This window comes from Rhinolophus sinicus, chromosome 4 (assembly GCF_057876585.1).
Source record: "Rhinolophus sinicus isolate RSI-liver-muscle chromosome 4, RSI-T2T, whole genome shotgun sequence".
NCBI classification, from domain to species: domain Eukaryota; kingdom Metazoa; phylum Chordata; class Mammalia; order Chiroptera; family Rhinolophidae; genus Rhinolophus; species Rhinolophus sinicus.
Genome location: NC_142504.1, coordinates 86,489,236 through 86,510,923, shown reverse-complemented (window position 1 = coordinate 86,510,923; position 21,688 = coordinate 86,489,236). Strand labels below are relative to the sequence as shown.

At 34.1% G+C, this 21,688-nt stretch overlaps 1 protein-coding gene across 6 annotated transcripts in view; it reads left to right on the top strand.

The window, feature by feature from the left end:
• NOL4 (nucleolar protein 4) overlaps window positions 1-21,688 on the top strand; it is a 309,725-nt gene that overhangs the window by 267,570 nt on the left and 20,467 nt on the right. For all 6 annotated transcript variants that reach the window (XM_074340178.2, XM_019740844.3, XM_019740845.3 and 3 more), the window contains one exon: window positions 7,972-8,152. In XM_074340178.2, the coding sequence (XP_074196279.1) occupies window positions 7,972-8,152 (181 nt within the window). The remainder of the gene's footprint in view (window positions 1-7,971; window positions 8,153-21,688) is intronic.

The window sequence follows — 21,688 nt, the reverse complement described above, 5'->3', positions numbered from 1 at the left end:
CAGGATTGCTTTGGCTATTCAGGGTCTTCTGTGATTCCATAAAAATTTGACTTTTGTCCTTGTTGTTCTGTTTCTTTTTTAAAAATGCCATTGGCATTTTGGTGGAGATTGCATAAAATCTGTATATTGCTTTGGGTAACACAACCATTTTAACTATGTTGATTCTTTCAATCCAGCAACATAAAATATCTTCCCATTTCTTTGTGTCTTCTTCAATTTCTTTTAATAATTCCTCCTTACTTCTGATGAAAGCCATTTCTAAGCCAGCTTTATCTCGATAACACTTTTTGACTTCACAGAAAAAGTAAAAGGGAGTACTAAAAAACTTTTAAGAAAAAATTTAGTTTGTTATTTAACATTACATACGTGTTAAAATTCTAGAAATAAGATTAAACATTAAATGATATATCATAGGATATAACTCATACGATAATTATGAGAAACTTTCTATATATTGGTGCACATGCAGGACAATTTAGGTGGCTCAGAGTATTACAGTGGTAAGATTCTTTTTTTTTTTTTTTTTTTTTTTTAAGTTTAAGTTATGACCAGAGAATAGAGTATACAAAAAGAAGTGATACAACATGTGTCTGTAAAAATTGTTCTCAAACTATGAAGAGCTTTGGATGCCAGAAGTTTTAGGTTATAATTCCCAGGGAGAAAAAAAAGGAAATCTTAAAAGTTCTTAAAGGGAAATCAACATAAGTGATTTAAAAAGACACATTTGAGAAGATGTGGACAAGATATGAGGGTGGAAACACTAGTCAAGAGGTTAGCTCAAAAGCCCAAATGAGAGATTATGGGGATTCTGAATTATGTATTAGCATTGAGTGTGTCTCACATATATGCCAATGAGGGTCATTTCCAAGATGCAGCTGAGAGGACTTAGGTATTATTTAACTGAGGGAAGTCAGTGTAAGGAGAAAAAAAAATCTTAGCATGATGCATTAACTAGACTAAGAAACATTGGTGATAGAACAGGTATTGTTTTTTAATTACAATTTTTTTTGCAAGGGATATCTAGAGTTAAAGAAAAAATAAATTTAATTTCAAATGTTAAATTTGATATAACTGAATAATAAGAAATTCATGAGCCTCAGAGAGAAGGCTGTAAGAATGTGAGAATAACTATTATATAGTTAATATCTGAAACCATATCTACCATAGAAACACCAGGTAGAGCACTACAATTATATTATCACAAGAGAAGATTGCATTCAAGGGTACTTTTAAAAAATGACTTAAGTTTTGTTTGTTGTTGTTTTTTTAATCAATAAGACCAATGGCAACTAAAGGGGTGGTTTCAAAGATGTCTTGAGTTTTTCTAAATGTAGATTTTAAAAAAAAAGAAAAAGAAAACTGAAAAACAAGAGAAACAAAATTGTACGAAGAACATATTTCTTATACCTAAAATATATTAAAATTTACTGTTACAGATACCAATTTGGTTATTGGTTGTTCTGTTAAAACTGAAAGAGTTTTCTGAGGTGAAAAATACTATAATATGCATATAAAATTAATGACTAAAAATTTTGTGTCTGTAATCAGATTTTAGAACCTCAAAGAAACATTACTTTTTAAATTTTCATTTTTGTCATATTAACAAAGGAACTCAAAATTGAGTGTTAGAAATCTATATAAAAAGATGTTTATATTTTTAATGTGATTTTTTTCGATCAATAACTAAATGGCATTCAACATTGTGATTTAAAAAATGCTAAGTCTCTACTTTTGTTTTTAATAATAAAACTGGCCATCAGGAAGAATTTTAGAGTAGATAACTTTGCAGTGTATTGGATTACTTCTTACCAGCCATAGTGTTGAGCTGGGGACACTATTTATTTTGTATTTTTAAGGCAACAGTTTTCTAACCTGTATTGTATATAAAATTGTGAGGGGGAGGGGAGAATATAAATATTGCTACAAAGAGAGTTTGTTAACATAATAATATGTTCTTCCAAGAGTTTAATCAAACTCAGATAACAGCAATTGTGCTGTGATTGTAGTTTCTCAAGTTAGAAACAAACTTAATCTGGCTTTTCCGTTATTTCAAATCTTATCATTAGGTTCCTTGGATTTAGTCAAAGCACGTCTTTCTCAATTTGTCTTAGTCGGTTTGGGAGCATCTTTGCAAAGAGCCATCTTCTGTTTTAGCATCTTAATCATTGGTATGGCCAACAAGTGGAGGAAACTGTATGGAATGCTCCTAATTATGTGAAAGCAATTACTTCCTGAGTGTTACAATATATCTGAGTGTGTGTGTGTTTTGATGGCATCGTAAGTCACTTGTCATCCTCCCAAGTAGTAAGCACATTTACTTTAAGTGCAGACTTTTTTTTTTTTCTTAGCAGAAAAACAGTTTAAATGGGATCTCTGGTTCTCTCAGATCTTTTATGAATTTCCCTGGAAACTCTTAGCAATGTACTTAGCTCTGGAACACTTTCTATCAAATGCAGGTAGAGAAGCTTTAAGAAGGTAGAGATGTTTTCCAGTAGTTTATATATAAAATAAATTGCACTCCCTCACCCCATCTGTACTAGCAGAGCAAGGGAGAAATTTAGAGCAGTAACTTAAGTACAAATGCTTCTATCATATAGATTACAAAGAACATGTAAAGGTAGGAGAAACCCAGTAACAATCTTACAGAAATTTCAGGCAAATTGATGTCTGGATTAATTATGTGCTTACTATTTTGCACTAATAAGCTTATTTGAGGTCTATTTCTTTACTTTAAAAAAAGTGGACTAGTAAGTGCCCTGACCACCCCAGTGATGAACTAAAAATATAATTCGATATTGATGCAACAATGCCTTGCAAACTCCAACTGCTGTAACAATGTAAGGTAAAAGGCAAACAGAAGAAAGGCATCTGGATTATTGAATCTAGCAGTAAGTTTTATTGGAGTTTTCTGATCATAGAAAAAGAAAAGTTAAAGAAAATGTACAGCATATTTAATAGATGGTAGAGGATATAAAGTCTAAGCAAAAATAGAGATCTTGGGAGATACAGTAAAGGCAATGTAACATTTTTAATGCTTTTTTTTTTTTTTGAAGCCTACTCTCAGAAAGTTAAGTGGAATCAATCAAAATTCATTTTAAAAATGTCTGTGTAAGTTATTTAAGCAAAGGATTCCTTAGGCATCTGTAGTGAGTTAGTAATTCAACCTGTGTGAACCAAGTACCAGATCAGTTTCACCAAACTCAAGTTTGCTTCTGTCCAGATTCTATGGATAGAGTACAAAGGAGTAGAAACCAGTCTTCTCAAAGAATGTGTTAATGAGTGGGTCATGAATAGACAACATTTATTTTTGTAAATCATTCCATTCTTGCCCACCATCTATAAGTAATTACCAGCCGATTGCAAACTCATTTATTAAAAATATGAAATACATAATTATATATATTAAGGTCAGATTTTTACTTTTTAAAGTTGAGTAACATTGGTTTATATTAGGTTGGTGCAAAAGTAATTGCAGTTTAAAAGGCTAAAAATGATTGCAAAAACCACATTTACTTTTGTACCAACCTAATAGTATTATGTAAGTTTCATGTCTGCAATATTATAAATCAACATCTGTATGTACTACATTATGCCCACCACCAAAAGTCTAGCTTCCATCTGCCACCTTTACCCATTTTGCCCTCCCTCTACCCCATCCTCATCTGGTAACCACAAATCTGTTGTCTGCCTCTATAAGTTTGTTTTGTTTTGTTTGTTCATTCACTTTGTTTTTGCTTTTGCTTTTATATTCCACATCTGAGTGAAATCATACAGTATTTGTCTTTTTCCATTTGACTTATTTTACTTAGTATAATACCTTCACAAGCCAAGAAATCAAAACAACCTAAGTGTCCATCAGTGAAAGACTAGATAAAGAAGATGTGGTATAGTTACACAGTGGAATACTATTTAGCTACTAAAAGTTGAAATCCTGCCATTTGCAACATGGATGGACCTTGAAGGGTATATTTATTTATTGATAAGAACAGAGCCAAATTACAGAAATCACCATAAGTATTTCTTTAATCTGTTGTATATTTTTAATCAAAGAAATCTGAATCAAAACAACTCTGCATTATTTAGTGAACTGCTGATGGTCATTCAGTCACTGATGCTATCTTATTTTCATGGAATTTTAAAAGAAAATTTGAAATATGTCTCATAAAAGCTGGGATAGGGATAGGAATTTTTCTGTTTGATGAGTACAATTTATTTTGTTGCCTGTATATGCAGTCTTGTAACATATTAATATTATCTTCTTTTGAAAATAGTCTTCATAGCAGCCCAGGGGGCAAGCTGTCAGCTTTGAGACTTTGGGAACTAATGATTAAATGTTGCTTACAGAGATAAAATGTGACTCCTGGGGACATTATTTTTTATGTCATTAAAATCTATGCTTCTTTGAAACCAGTAATAGTAATCATTCAAGAGAAAAAACATGAATTAACTTTATATTAAAGTTTTGCCCAAAAGACACTACAGACCAGATTTTATTAGAATTTTCTTATGTTGTATTTCTCAACATATAGTGGCCTGCCAAGAACATTAATAATGCAAATCTGTGTTTAACTACAAGTGGCTCCCTACAAGGCCTATTTCGATTATTAATGGAATTAATTATCTGCCCGCTCAGTGCAGTTACTGTGGTTTGGAATAACAATTAATAATGGAAGACTGAGGCAAATTTTAAATATAGTATGCTTATGTTTAATAATAAAAATTAATTCTATCAGACAAAAAAACAATGAGAAGATATTGTGCAGACAATGCCTTCTCCCCTTTTTTTCTTCATTAAGAAACTCTTCTCCTGTGAGTGGATTTTATTGTCATTTTCTAAACACATAAAAATAGACTGGTATGTTTCAGAGGAACCACCCATTTTCCCAGACTAGAAACTCAAATTTTATCATGTTGCCTAAGTTAGTTTCAGTCACAAAACTGGGAAGTTACACTAGTAGTGATGGAACTATTTAAGGACAGCCCCTTCCCAAGGACCTCAGAATTGCTTTGAAGTGTACAGTATTCTGCCTTCTTTCAGGGTTTCAATGGCTATGTGTCTTTACAGAAAGAATACTTTATAGCCCGGTGGTGTTCATAATGCTTTACAGTGATTTTAATGAGTATAGAGTAGAGAACAGCAGAACTGCTAGTCTGGGTAAAGAGGAAGGATGCAGTGTGAAAGCAAGCATCTGTATGCCCTTGTCCCATAATTTCAGGAAGACTCTGAGACGTTTCCTCCAGAAGCCTTATAGTTTCATGGACAGTAGTTTCAAATCTACTACTTTATATAAAATAGAAATCGTATGCATGAAAGTAATCCATGTAAATATCACAAATTCATCTATTAATCTTTTGATAAGCTTTACTCATTTAATAAGCTTAAACAATGAATATGTAAGACATGTCCCTATTCTAGTATGGGTGAATATATATATAAATATATATTATATAATATACATATGGTTATGTGATATATATATATGTGTGTATATTTATATACACACACACATATACATATTTATTTATTTATTTGTTTGTTTTTCTTATATGAATAATAATTTCTGTCCCCAGACAGGGAGGAGATTTGTATTCCTTGAAGTGAGACCACTTCATTGTACCTTTATAAAAGGCTTTTGGATGCTCCATGAGGTGTAGTCATCATTAGTTTGATCATTCTTCACTCACCCTGTCATTGTAACATGCCATTTAAAAGACAATTGGTTACAGATTCTAATAGTTGCTGTTTCTATACCACTAATACTACTACTTTATTAATAAATCTTGTTCACAGTAGCACTGTAATTAGTATGAGTATTTACCCTACACCTACTTCCAACAACATGAGATTCCTCTAAATATCATCTTTAGTATCTTAGATTATTTAACCTCTTTTACTACTGTAATGTAAAATTTTATCATAGTATCAACCACCCCCTACTCCCCACACACATATTGTTACATCTTTAGAAAAAGTCCCTATTAGCCATGGTAAATTTGGTGAAGGCCCAATATCTTCTTTTACAGAAAACTACAGTCTAAAATCCCTGTCTTTGGGTATTTTCTACTAGCAAAGAATAATTTCCAGAATTTAAAATATCTATATATGTAACTATAAGTTGCTCACTTCCTAGTCTAAATAGTAAAGCCTGTGATACCAACAAAATTTGATTCAATCTTGGTCCCTTCTTTAGCGCCCAGGAAAAGTGTTATTTTAAAGTAATTCACTTACCTAGGGATTTCTAAGGATTAAATGACAAAATAGAATTAATCAGACATTTCAGTTTGTACACCAGTTTAGGTCAGTCAGTTCATGTTTTATATTACAAGGCAATTCCGGGGAAAAAAATCTTTTTTTTTTTTTTCAGTTCAGTTTTCAATAAGGAATGTTGCTGTTTATTTCATAATTTTATTTACCTAGAAATGGAAAGATGAAAAGCTCATAGTTCATGTGTCTACAGCTGAATGTAAAGGTCAGAGTTGAATAGATCAGTTAGAGTTGAAAAAATCAGAAGAATAAGAGCAAAATAATAACTGCATAATTCTGATAGTTATGGCTGTGCTTTCACTATGTGAAAGATTAGAATATTTCTGAGTATAACAATACTACTGGGTTCATAGAGCAAACTTGCTCTGTTTCCTCTTTTCCTAGTACTTGGTGCCACAAAAAAAATTGTATTACAAAGTTACATTTTTCCTAAACACGTACTCTAATTTTAAGAGCTGCAAAATACTTCTGATTGACAAAAACACTCCCAGGGATTCACTAGAAATCTGTTTATAATTCTTTCTTATTAAAAGAAAAGAATAAATGAAGAGTGCAGGAGGCAAGTGAAGTCATATATGTTGTATATGTTTTAAACTTTATACTCACAGCTGAAGGGCAATTCATTCAATCAGTTTTACTATTGAAAATATATACAATTTTATGCAAATTTCAATTTCAATGTCTTTACAACTTGACATGGTTAGAAGTTTTAAAGCACAGTTTGTAGACACTAGTGGAGTTTAAGAAAGGAAAAACCAGCTGAAAAGATTGGATTTATTTAGGTCTTTGTCAGGCTGTTGTGATGTGTGTAATGGGCCTGGTGTGGGGTAGGCATGCAATACATTCTGCTGTAACCATAAAATAAAAAGAGGAATGAGAAGGAGAGAGGCTGAGGGGACAGGAGGGAGAAAAGGAGAGAGAGAGCTGCAAAAAAAAGATTTCAAGAATGTCAACTTTTGCAAATGTTTTCTGGCAAATTGTAATTTCTCTTCATGTAATTTTTTAAGCCTAGCTAGTTCTTTTTAAAAAAATTAACATAAAATTCACCCTCACAACAATTTCCGAGTGTACAGTACAATACTGTCAACCACATACACATTGTTGTACAACAGACTCCCCAGAACTAGCCCCTATCCTGCATGACTGAAACTCTACACCCAGGGAACAATTCCCCACCTTCCCCACCCAACCCCTTGTAACTGCCTTTCCACTTTGTGTCTTTGAGTTTGACTGCTTTAGATACCTAGTGTAAATGCAATCATACATGTTTGTCTTTTTGTAATTGGCTTATGTCACTTAGCATTATGTCCTCAAGGTTCACCCACGTTGTAGAATATGACAGGATTTTCCTCTTTTCTTAACGTTGAATATCTCATTGTATTTATGTTCCATATTTTTATTCATTCATCAATGGACATTTAGGTTGTTTCCACCTTTGGGCTATTGGGAACAACTCTCTATATGATTTTAAATTCATTGGAAATTGGAAATTGCTCCATCTCCAATATATCTCGCATTGTTACTTTGCTTTCCTTTTTTAGTTTTTAGTGGTTATTAAAAATGTGCATATGTGCTGACTTAATATGGATTAGAATATATATTTTTTTTCTTACTCAATGCAGACATGTAGATAAACAATAAGATAATTCTGTTCTAGGTGAAATAGTACAGGATTTGGTAATAATGGACTGTTGTTGTCATTGCAGGACGAGTCAGCTCCAGGTGACAAACAGTGTAAACTAGAGGCGGCCCAGGCCACTTACTCAACCTCAGCTGTTTCAGGCTCACAGGAGGTGTTGTACATCAACGGAAATGGGACCTACAGTTACCATAGTTACAGAGGGCTAGGAGGAGGACTGCTCAATCTGAATGATGCTTCCAGTAGTGGTAAGTCTATATTACCTATTGCATTTTTTGTGTCCACTTGGGGGTAGTAAATTCTCTAAACAGGAGAGAAGAAAATAAATAACACTGTTACAAGCAATAGTCAATGCCAATTTGCTAAAAACAAGACTGTTTAATACATAATATCCATCTTCCTACAAGGATATCTCCCCATTCTGTTGCTGTTTCTGAAAGTAGCAGCACTGTTATGCAACTGAATGATTGCTGTTTTATATAAAAAAAAAAAAAATTCTCAACTAGAGACATAGCAATTTTTTTTAACCAAATAGCTATACATTCTTCCCTAAAGCTGTAATGTACTATTCTTCAAGAATAATGACACGTTTTTCTCAATGTTTAAAGGAGTTTTTAATTTGGAAAATTTGAGGCACCAGGAACTTTACTGACTTAAAGGCACATACACAGTTCTTATACCTAAGAACATACAAACTGAAATAACCCCTGGAAACAATCTATGGCCCTTCAGCCAATAGCTTCTCAGTGCTAATGACATGCTCACCAGCGATGTGAGTGGTGTACTGGAGCCAGCTCATATTGGCTCATGCTGGCTAAGTGTTTAGGAATTTCTTGAGCTTGTATACCAGAATGAATTCCAAAAATGTAATATAATATAAAGTCATACATATATTAAGAATAAACTCATGGGTGAATATAAAGTCATACATATATTAAGAATAAACTCATGGGTGAATTTCTTATAACTGGGTTGTAGGAAAAGCTTTCCTAAACTATAAACCCCAAGGAAAATGAGTTTCATTACACACACACACACACACACACACACACACACACTTTTGCACAACAAAAAACTTGATAAGCAAATTAAAAAATAAATGATAAAGTGGAAAAATTATTAGCTACCTATTAGCTACCTTTGTACTTATACTACAAAGGATTAATAGGCCAGTACCTGAGGGTTTTCTAAAAAGAAATACCCACAACTATATATTTAAAAAACAAGGATAAAAATATGAACACACAGTTCCCAGAGAAAGCAATGCAAATGTACCATAAATGCAGGTAAAGTTACTCAACACCATTCATGCCTAATAAGAGAAATTCAGCTTCTGTCAGATTAGCAAAAATCCCAATCTTTACACAATATCCTTTTGGCAAGACTGTGGGGGAAATGAGTACTCTTATTCTTTGCTTGTGGAAATGCAAAAAGTTGGAATGGAATTTGACATTATCTAGCAAAATTACATGTGCATTTACCATTTGACCCAGCAATCTCTTTAGGAATATCTTGTTAGGAATTTATCGCAAAGACCCATTGGTAAAAATACATAGATGCACAAGGCTATTCATTGCAGCATTTTTTACAAATGCAAAAAAAAAAAAAAAAAAAAAAAAAAGTTGCCTTATAAAAATGTCCATCAATAGATGGCTAGTTGATTCAATTATAGTGCATCCAAACAGGAGAGTAACATACAGCTATTAAAAGTAATGAAAAATATCTTTCTATACTCCAAGAGAAGAAAGTACTTATAGTATTCATTGAAAAAGGATTTATATAATTTTTTAAAAGAGGCAAGGATGGGGGAGAACAGAATGGGGAATGGAATGTAAGTCAGGATTCTCTGTGTTTATTTGATTTTTATATTTTGTTTAGTAAATTTAGCTTTGTAACAATTTACATATTCACATAATTAGGAAAGAAACTGACTTTAAGAATCCCTAATATTGAAAAAAATGATTCAAATCAACTTTACCTATTTATTGAGTAGTTGGTATTGCCCCATAGAGAGGAACTTTTCCACATGATCTAAAACAAAATCATACTTTGACTCCACAACATGGAAGCCTGTGATAAAACCTTAAACTATTTTCAGTAATCATATTATTATTTTGGGATTGTTATCTGTGTGTTGTGGTTTAAGCAAAATTTGTAATTATGTTGGTGTCCGTGAAAGCTAGGATTTTCAGTAGGGGGCAAAGTAGAAACAGATGTAAGTAAAATCAATCAGTTAAAGCAAAAACACCATAATTCTTGTATTTGAATTGCTAGTAACAGTGAGAACTCATTTGTTGTTGTTGTTGTTTAAAAAACATGTTTCCTGTCTTTTTCCACTGAAAATGCCTAAAAAAAAGAAGAACAATTTGAATTTGAAGAGGTCAATTAGGCTTGGTGTGCTTTTACTATATTTAGGAGGGAATCGCATTATTAGGGTCAAATGAGTATGTACTCTAGAAAATCACTTACCTTTATAGTACTGGGAGTCTGTTGCATGTGTTCAAGAATGATTCCTCTGGAAGATTGGGGCTCTTTGGTGTGCCTTAAAATTAAAGGTCCCCTAAGGACAGGATCACTGAGTTTTGGTCTATATCCATTGCCTTCCAGCTCAAAAGAGTGGTGCCTCAAGTGGAAGGAGAAAAAAAGAAAGTAGCTTATTTTAGAAAGAAATTAAGTTTCAATTGTATATTTAGTTTTTCAAAAGTTAGTGAGCCCTTCTCAGCTGTTTTCAAGTCTCAATTTTCTTTGGACAGCAAATCAGCAGAAAAGAGCAAATCCAAGATCAGAAAAGGGAAACATAAACAAAAGCTAAGCATTCTTTTATCCTATAAAGCTGGAAACGCTAACATTTCTTTTTTCATATTTTGCTTAAGAAGAACTGATAAGTAGTTCAGAACTTAACCACCAAATCAAAAATTTGGGGGTGGGGAGGGGAGAGTGTAGTCACTAAAGATTTTATGGACACAAAATTTGGGTCTTCTAGATTTAAAAAATCATTCTGTTATTAATTTATTTAACATAAACTAATAACAATAACTACTACTTATTGAGTATGTCAGTGTATTCTCCATTTAATCCTTACACAGTTTTACGGGATATGTTCTGCAATTTGGTCGGGGGGCGGGGAGATTTTATAAAATTAAACTTGCCCCACTTTAAAACATAATGCCCGGGCACCACTTCCTTTTCATCTAACATGATTGAAACCTATTTTGTGAGGCTCAGAGAGAGGTTGAGTGACTTGCCCAAAGCCTCTCTTTTAAAGGGAGGAGCCAGGATTTGAACATAGGCACTCTGACATCAGAATTCACATTGTAAACTACTGAACTAATAATCTGTGCAATGAGAGTAAGTATTGAAGTAAGTGATTGTCCCTGGTAAACACTAATATACTCTCTGTCTCCAGAAACTCTCCTGTTCTGGACATTTCATATAAATGAATGAGTCATACAGTATATCTTTTATGTGTGGCTTCCTTCACTTAGCATGGTATTTTCACGATTCACCTATGTTATAGCATGTGTCAGTACTGCATTCTTTTTATTGCCAAATAACATTCTATTCTATGGATATGCCATATTTTGTTTAGCCATTTACCAATTGATGGGCACTTGGGTATTTCCTACTTTTGGGTTACTATGAATAATGCTTCTATAAACATTTATTTACAAATTATATATATTACGTACTCTATAATCAATGTTTTGGGTATATACCTAGGAGTAGAGTTGTTGGTTCATACATGTGGTAACTCTATGTTTAACATTTTGAAGGAACATGAGATATCTTTAAGTTTATTTCATTCTTTTAAAATTTCTCAACTATGTCTCAGAGGACAAGCTTGCATTTGTTTTGTTACTTTTATTGCTAAGTATTTCCCTTTGTGATGCTATTGTAGATAGAATGTTTTCCTTAAAACATTAGTCTACATATTTCTATTTTATGGAAGAGTCTGTAAAGGAATGTTATTAATACCTTAAATGTTTGGTAGAATTCGGAAATAAATATCTGTGTCTGGGATTTTCTGGGAGGTTTTTGATTACTAACTCAACCTCTTGTTATAGATCTACTGATATTGTCTATTTCCTCTTGCGTTAGTTTAGGTAGCTTATGTGTTTCCAGGAATTTGTCCATTTCAACTGGATTATCTAATTTATTAACAATTGTTCATAATGTTTCTTCATAATTCTTTCTGTTTTTTTATTTTTTTTTGCAAAGACTGAGATTTTTTTCTTTCTTTGGATCCAGGCTTTTTTTTTTTTCTTTTTTTTTTTTTGAGGTCAATAATGATGTCCCCACTGTCATTTCTGATTTTAGTCATTTAAGTGCTCTCCCTTATCTTCTTGGTGAAACTAGCTAAAGATTTTTTCAAATGTCTTGATCTCTTCAAAGAACAAGCTTTCGGTTTCGTTGATTTTTTCTCTATTTTCTATTTGCATTTTCATGGATTTCTATACCCATACTTATTATTTGCTTCATTTTGCTTACATTAGCTTTAGTTTTGCTCTTATTTTCCAGTGTCTTAAAGTGAAAAGGAAGACATTTGTTTGAAGTCTTTTTTATTCTCTTTATATATAGGCATTTGTAGCTATAAATTTCCTTTTAAGCACTACTCTACCTGCATTACATTGCTTTGGTATGTTGTTTTTATTTTCATTCACCTTATTTTCTAATATCCTTTATTATTTCTTCTTTTACTTATTGGTTATTTAGGAGTATGTTCTTTAATTGCCACATATTGGTGAACTCCCCAAATTTCTTTTCATTAATGACTTTTAATTTTATTCCATTGTGATCAGACAACATACTTTATATAACTTCAGTCCTTTCAAATTTATTGAAGCTTGTGTTATGACTCAGATTGTGGTCTATCCTGAAGAGTGTTCCATGTGTACCTGAGAAGAATGTATACTCTGCCTTTGGTGGGGTATTCTGTAAATGTGTATTAGGCCTAGTTGGTTTAAAGTGTCATTTAAATCTTCTATATTCTGGATCACCTGCCTAGTTTTCCCATCCATTATGGAAAGAAAGGTATTGAGGTCTCCAACTACTTTGTTGAATTGTTTACTTTTGCCTTCAATTCTGATAGTTTTGTTACATTTATTTTGAGACTCTCTTGTTAGGTACATATATTGTTTATATTGGTATGTCTTCTTAATGTAGTCATTCTTTTATTGTAAAATATTCCTCTTTATCACTAGAAAACCTTTAAGTCTTCTTTTCCTAGTGTTAGCTATGTCTATAACATCAGGAAAAGACAGTGGTAACTTGGATTATAGTGGAAGTACTGAAAATGAAGAGAAATGGGCAAAGCTTTGGACATGGTAGTGGCATATGAAGAAGAATATAGAACAAATTGAGTATTGCTCATCTCTACTCAAAAATAACCAAAATAACTTAATGTTTGCTCCATAAATGGCTTAAGTAATTTGGGGAGCCCGATGACAAATGAAAATGTGGGGCCTCTTATTTAAAAATTAAAAATTTCTGGACGGTGACAACAAAGCATCCGACTCTTCTAAGCACACGGTCCTGTGGAATGACACATGTTCATTGTCCCACTTTGTTTCTTTAATTTACTTAGTTAGAAAGTTAGAGCAAGCATTGTGTTTTCATGAAAAAGCTACTAGTGGGGGGGAAATATAATTATTTTATATATAAAATATATATACCAAAAAAAGGAAAAGGAAAAGATTGAAGACACAAGGGAGAATGTTTTGAGAAGGCTTTTCGAGAAGAGAGGAGAGAACTTTGGAGCAGCGCCAAATATGAATAAAAACTGAGAGGGAATTTAAAGTAAAGTTTTTGCTATGAAATACTGAGCAGGGTCCAAAAGTTTTTTTTGCCCTTCAACCCATTCTCCACAGAGAAAACAAAGTAATCTTTAAGTAAAGGAAAATCTGATCACATCACGTCCTCTTCTAAAACCCTTCAGTTGACTTTCCCTGTTCTTAGGAGAAGGACATTATCCAGTTTTTCATGCTTTCCTCAGTGTCCACACACCTGAACTTTTCTTTGTCCTGCCTTTTTTCACCTCACATCCCTAATTTATTGTTCATCTTTTAAATCCTGAACTGTAAGTCTAGATTAAATATAGTTATATCTCAGCATCCTGAAGTTGTCCTTTGAAACAGATACCACAGGGCACCCACGTGCAAACACATGTAATCATAATACATTGATATTCATAAATCAGTCGTGTTATTCAGTAGTGCTCCTAAGCCCACAAGTGATCTGGTATAGATTCCAGGTATACGGTCATGTAAGTATTTAGAAAGTAGGTTTTATAAGTTCACAATTTGAACGTAGCTACTATGGTACTGTGGTAAGGTCCACCTGTCTGTACGTGTGCCCCCCAGAAAAACCTCACTATCATAGATAGTACCTAAAAGGACTTGAGAAATATTTTAATAACAACATCTTTATTTTAAAAATAGTATAAAGAAAGAAATAGGCCAGGAAAGTTAGGGGACTTGCTCAAGGTTATATAGGTTGCTTCTTTGGGTGTTCAGTTCATACATCTTTTGGTTTCTGTATGATGAGACAAAGATCTCTCAGGGACATAGCAAAGAACAACTTTGAACTCTACAGACTATCTGTGCACTGCTGAGAAGAAACAAGAGTAGCAGAATAACCAGTATGGCATGAAGCAAATAAAAAATGATGTGACTTTCTTTGAGCAGTAGCATTGGGCGGAGTGTCACTGGGTTAAAAGAAAAAAACAAAAATGACGAAAGACTAGTCTTAGCAAATAGCAGCTTTAGACTTAGACCAGAGAATTTTTTAGCTCACATTTGAGAAAGGACTCCAGTTATAGTAATGGTAGCAAAGGAACTGGTTAATTCCATGTTGTGAAAGAGCTCTAAATAACTTTTCTTCTCAAAACAAAACAAACAAATACAACACACAATGCAATATGTAGATGATGTATTATACATTTGTAAACTTGAAACCTATATAATTTTACAAACCAATGTTACCCCAATAAATTAAAAAAAGACATAAAAACACATATTATCTATAAAACTGATACTGGCTACTGCTGTTTTGATTTTGTTGACTTTTTGCTTGTTTTAATCACAGAAAAGACCCATGATTTCCTTTATTTGAGGACTTTCTTCATAAATTCTGAGAATCCCAAACATTCTGACTTTTAAAAATAGTATTATCTTTAGCTTATTTCTTCATTTTTAAGACATTGGAAAAGCCATTCCCTGTGACAGGTTTGGACCTGTGGAGAAAGAAACTATATACATATACATAAATCGTGACAGCTAAAAAGGACATAGCAGAAGATTAGCAGCATATGAGATGCCAATGTCATATCTGATGGCTGACAACTCCAGTTAATCTAAGTTTGGGACTTACTGAATTTAGGATTTGTAGAGATCTTCTGAAAAGTGAGGAAGACAGCAATAAGTTTCAAGAGACCAAGTTGAATTATAATAGCTATATATCTGACTTAATTTATAAAGCAGGTGAAGATAATCAGAATGCTAACCATTAACAGAAACTGGGGAATGTGATGTGGATTGGTAGCATAAATAGGAGGGCAAAGATTGTAGGAAATACAATGTTCGCTGAACCTTTTAAACTGATGTAATAAGAATGTGAACCCTGCAGATTATACTATGTTCAAGAAGAACGTACAGGCAGAGAATGGAAAAGGATACCTTACCAGCATTTGGATTTAATTTAAGAAGTATTTTAGGGTTCTCATGTTCAAATAACTGTAATAGCTACTTTTGTTAGTCTGTTCAAGCTACTATAACTAAAATACCATGGACTGGGTTGCTTCGACAACAACAACAAAACACTTTATTTCTCACAGTTCTGGAGGCTGGAAGTCCAACATCAAGGTACCTGCATATTTGGTGTCCAGATAGAACCTGCTTCCTGGTTCACAGATGGCCATCTTTTCACTGTGTGCCCACATGGTGGAAGGAGTGGGGGAGCTTTCTGGGGTCTCTCTTAAAAGGGCACTAATCCCATTCATGAGGACTCCAACCTTCTGACCGAATCACCTCCCAAAGGCCCTATCTCCAAATACCATCACATTGGTATTTGATTTCCCTATGTGAATTTTGAGGCGAGTGCAAACAATAAGTTTATAGCAGGTACTTTAAAAGAAACGAAGTTGGGTAAGGTAGAATCATTCTCCTGAAGAAACTTACAGATCAATTAGAGATTAAAAAAAATTGTCTAAACATCAAAATCTTTTGATTCTGATTAAGTAGTATGTCCTCTGTGAAACCTTACTCTACCTGGACACCCTTCCAGCCTCGTGCATGGGCTTTTCTTCCAGCCCTTATTTCATTGAAGTGTGACATATGTTTTCAAATATCTTTCCCTATGTAGATATGCACTCCTCAAAAGCAGAAATTCTGCCCTGTTCACTATTGTATCCCCTGAATAAGGCCAGACATATAGTAAGTGCCCAACCCTGTGGCTTAATGAATGAATAAAATTTTAAAAATAGAACACTTGGTGCCCAAAGACAAAAAGGTGCGAAGAGAATTATTTATGTGTATTTGATGACAGGGGTGAAGCGTTTTTTTCTTTGATAAAGCCAAGGAATCAGAGAAAAGAAGAAAGATTGAAATGAATTTGAGGATTCTGTTGATGAAAGAGGAAGGCTCCCAAGAGTTTTATAAACTCCTATTTAATTTTGTGTATAGTAGCAATAGGAAAAGCTTGCCCGTATCAGTGACTTCTTAGCATAGAAAGGGTGCCCTTGAAATCCTTCGTTAGCCAACTTCCATTTGTTTAGAGCTGGCAAGGGTCTGCACCTAACAATCTAAATTTTCAAGTTGGAGTGTTATAAAAATGACAGCAGTTACAATCTGCATAAAGAATTTATTCAAATTATCCCCCTGAAATGAGAAGCAAGCAAGCAGCCAATCCTCCCATTATTATCACATCCAATTACATAGGACTTTGGAATCATATCCAATTACATAGGACTTTTTATCAGGATGTTCACATTGAGTTGTCTAAAGAGGGCAATTGTAGTTCACTGTGGTTATTCATTGGGTCTCTAGAGTTTAAATTATATGCGTGATGCATAAGTTAACTACTGATGTTTCCTCTCCACGAACTCCATTGGGCAGACTTTTCAATTTGTTTTTCAACTCGCACGTAAACTGGGCTGATATACAGACCAAAATCAAACAAGACCAAATTGTAATAATAATGACCATAATAACTAACATTTGTATGGCAATTTCTTGTTTGCCCGAATCTTTACATCCATTATCTTCTTTGTTCCTCACTACCATTCAGGATCATTGTCTATAAAGATGCTTTGGATAAGGGCCTACAATTATGAGTCTAAGGAAGCTGGCCATGAGATTCACACTAGAGCTGGTTCATCCTGGTATAATTGGCTTTGTATGTGGATAGTGCTGTCTCTAGGTATTAACATTCTGCAACATCACTGATTTGAAATTTTCAAAGGAGTGTTTCTGTTCATTTACAGTCTTCCCTTCTCATCTACCCCTCACTCTAATCCTCTGTAGCCGACTTCTCCCCATTATTTTGCTGAAACTGATCAGGTTAAGTTTACCAGTGATTCCACTTATTGCAAAACTAAAGATGATATTTGCTCTTTTCTTACCAGATTTCTTGGATATATTTGAATCTGTTGGTGATTAGAGTTTTGAAACATTCACTCTTGGCTTCCATGATAACATTCTCATGTCACCTCATGCTCCTCAGATAGTCCTCTTTCTTCCAGCTTCCTTGCATGCTGGGATCCTCCCAGCACCCTACGCTTGTCTTGTCATCCTCACATTCTATACACTGCTTAAAGGAGAGCCTACTGACTCTTATGGCTTCAACCGCAGAATATGCCAAAAGTTGTGTATCCTCCCCATGCTTTGCCCTCAGCTTCAAATTTTGTATCCAGTTGTCTACCAGATAGCTTGATCTAGACATCCCAAGAAACCTAACATTTGATTATTTAAAAATGAATTCTTCATCCCCACATATACTGTTGCCTGTTGCTGGGGTTATCTTATGCAGGAATGCCCTCCCCTGAACCTGACATGTCATCCGCTGTTATTTATGTTCTCTGTGGTAATTTTCTGGTTGCCTCACCCATTAAGTTTCCTTCCTGGATGTTCCCACAATACCCTAGTCATATGTCTTATTTAATCTATGATGGGCACTTTTCTGTATTAGACTATGTACACTTTGAGGGCAGGCAAGATGACTTTTTTGTGACTATTATATCACCAGTGTCAGTAGGTAACTGGCTTATCTTGGTGCTCAATGAATGTTAAATGGATAACTGAAAGACCTCGTGAAACAAATTATTCCGATAAAATATTGTGCCTCTTTGGAGAGCTTAACTAAATCCAGCTGAGCATGGGAATAATAAAGTTGAGGATGTCTTATTGAAGTTTGTTCTCTTTTTATATTAATACCCCTGAAGAGCACAATATCGGAAGAAGTATTTCATATCAAACATTTCAGACAAATATTTTGAAATACTCACAGAAATTCTGTTTTAAAGCATATTCAGCTTAACTTCCCTGATTCAGGAAAGAATGTTTCTCATAATTATCCAGGGAACTGGGAAGGTTCTTTACCTGATCCTCTCAATAACTTGTTCTGGCTCACTAGCCACATGCACAGTAGTGCAGATACAGGGGGAGAGAACCATTGTCATCCTGCTCCCAGAAACCAGCTGGGTGTTTCTATTGTGTGAAAAATGCGTAAGGTCTATTATGTTGAACTGTGTAGATAATGATTTTATAGAGTAGAGCCTAAAATTGATTCACAAAAGTTAAGCAATCCCTTCTCTTTAATTTGTATGCCCTTTACACAATGGGAAGATCCTCGTGATAACATTATCATGTGAAGAAAGGTGACTCTGTGATCTAATTAAAGTCAACATAATTGGTATTGTGCAGTTATTATATCTCAATAGAGTTCCAATAAACCTGCGTGAGTTGTCAAAGCACGTTCTATAGTACATAGTGAAACTTTGTTTGTCACTAGAGATTTTTCCATCAGAGTCCAATTTGTGACTGTCTATTCTGGAGGAAGCACATTTCTCCCATGTGTATACCTTTGATGTTCTGACTTAATCGGATATTTTCATACTTTAAACCCTAATCATTTGTATCCTTACTTTGTTTTCCTTTTCTTTCAAATATGAGTTTATCGATATACGTATGTGCTGTACAATACGATAGCCATATGTGGCTATTGAAACTAAAAGTAAAATTTTAAATTCAGTTCCTCAATCACATTCGGACACATTTCAATCAAAGGCTCATTTGTTAAAATGGTGACTGGCTACTGTATTCAAGAACACTGAATCTAGGTTCAACTATTCTCACCTTACACCATTATATCGGCCTTTATATGGTTTTATTATTGCAGAAAACCTTTGCTACATTTATTCCACCAGACTCCTCGCATTTAATTATGTATGTACTATTCAGTGAAACAAGTGGAGTCAATGAATAACTTGATGGAAACTTGAACGGTGATTCTTAACTAGTAATGCTTTCCATTTCAACTGCTCAGCTTTTAAATAACTTTCAGCTGTTTTAGGGTTCTGATAATTATTAATAAGTTGTAACATAGGTATTGAAAACCTCTTTGACATAGGCTGGGATGAGTTTAAAACCAGAAACTGTCGACCGAAATAAAGAGGTAAACTGAGGCAAGCTAAAAAAAAATGAGTTTATTCAGGAATAGCAGAGGAATTGCAATTCAGGACACAAATTGTAGCAAGCCACAGGCAAGTCCAGTCCACTGAGGGTTTGGGGTAGACTGTATTTATGGGCAAGGAATGTAAAGAGGATACAGTTCTGTTAGAATCTGGTAAAATAAAAAGACAAATGGAGACAAGCTTTGAAAATTCCCTGAGGAGAAAAAACCAGTTCAGTCATAAAAACAAAGCTCAATTCAGCTCATTTTGCAACACCAGCCTGACCTGGGTTATTTCTTGTTCATACCTCTGGAAACCAGAAGCAAAACTTTCCAAGGTTGATATGAGGCAACCCCTTATTAGGTCCCTATCACTTAAGATTCCAATATTACTAGTTTTCTGTACATCAGGCCTTTATGGGAAATCAGTCTCTCAGTTCTTAAGTTTTGTTTTTGCAAGGGCAGATGGGTGAAATTTTCCAGTTTATATCCTCTGGTTCCACTTTAGATTGAAATTCTTTCATAAAACAAACAAACAAACAAAAAATTAAGGAATTTCATTGTGTCAGAATTTAAAATTGTGTGATGTTTAGAGAAAGCAAACTCAAACCAAAACTACCTGAAATGTGACCACAGTTTTGCCTGAGTTTATTCTGTTTATCCAGCTTTTCCACATATACTATAACAACCTAGAACTCAACGGAGACTATGAACGATTTACACACATACATATTGAGATACAGAATTTCAGAGAAATGATGCTTATTTGTAAACTTTAACGATTGGAAATTATGTTAATCACTTGCTGGAAAACTGAAAGGAAAAAGATGAATAATCTGCAAAATAAAATGAACCATCTGTCAGTCTATCTGACTGAGCACTCAAATCTTTCACTAGGCTTCTGTATTTCTGTAGGTCAGGGAGCTTCAGAGAAAGTGTTCTGAAAAGAGAGGTGAGTGGCCCTGGTTGTTTCCTGAACTGCCCAGCGCATGTAATGGTTTTACAGCTCAATATTGATCAGCCTTTTCTGGCAGCAGCTTCCTGAAAGCCTATTCTCTACAGTAAAATGGATCTTTATGTACGCTAAAGGTCCTCTTGAGAATTTTGTGTTGTACCTACTTACGGAAGGGGAGGAATGCAAAGAAGACTCCGTAAGTATTGCGGTATATCATTCAGGGCTTTCCAGGTGGTATGAACTCATGATGGCCGGCTTTAGTTGTTTCCATTATGCAACATCCTTTGAACTTGGACACGTCCTCTGGGAATCTAGCTGAACAAATCAGTTACATTTTACTGGCCTCAACAGCCCTCTGCTACTCCTCAGCAAGGAGCTCTCTTGGGGAGTTCAGAATATTCTACTTTTCTACTAAGTCAGAAATTGTACACTCTATATGGAAATTGAATTAGCCATTTTCTACATTCCTCTTTCCTGGGTTTGGGTACTGATTCATCTTCCTGAAATAGGCACAAGGCTGCTCCCCTAGCCTCACTAGAGATCTGGAGTCTGTCGGCCTGGATCACTTTCAGAGGGTAGGAAGGCCAGAGTTGCCTTACTTTATTTCCTCTTTCATGTTAAAAATGTCAAATGCCAAGTATGATTACAATTACATTCCTAATATTTCCTTTTGTGATTTCAAGGCTTGCGGTCACTTCAAATGGCATTTGGCTCTTGACTAACATACAAATGCTTTTTCTGAAAGCCCTCCTCCAGTCCATGTATAATTGCTAGAACTAGTGGAAGTATATGCGTTTGAATAAGAGTCCACACAGTGCAAACTCTCCTCTGGTGTTGATATTTGGTCCACTCACTCAAATTCAGAAGTAACAAATAATTACAAAATTAAATGTGTGGTGACTGACATTCTGGCTAATATCTCAACAGTCTTAGGGAGAAACAAATTATTTCTGGTAATTTAAACCTATTAGGGAATATAATCCTCTTGAGTACTTGAAATGATTCTAAAAGTAGCTTGTACATTACTCTAATTGAGGAGTTTTTTTCTGGTTCCTATTTCTGGAAATATAAATTATTCTTATTGTTCTTTGGGGCAATATTACAGGGATAATCATGTTTTATTAACACTTTGTTCCTCAAAAGATATTCATGAATACAGTTTATT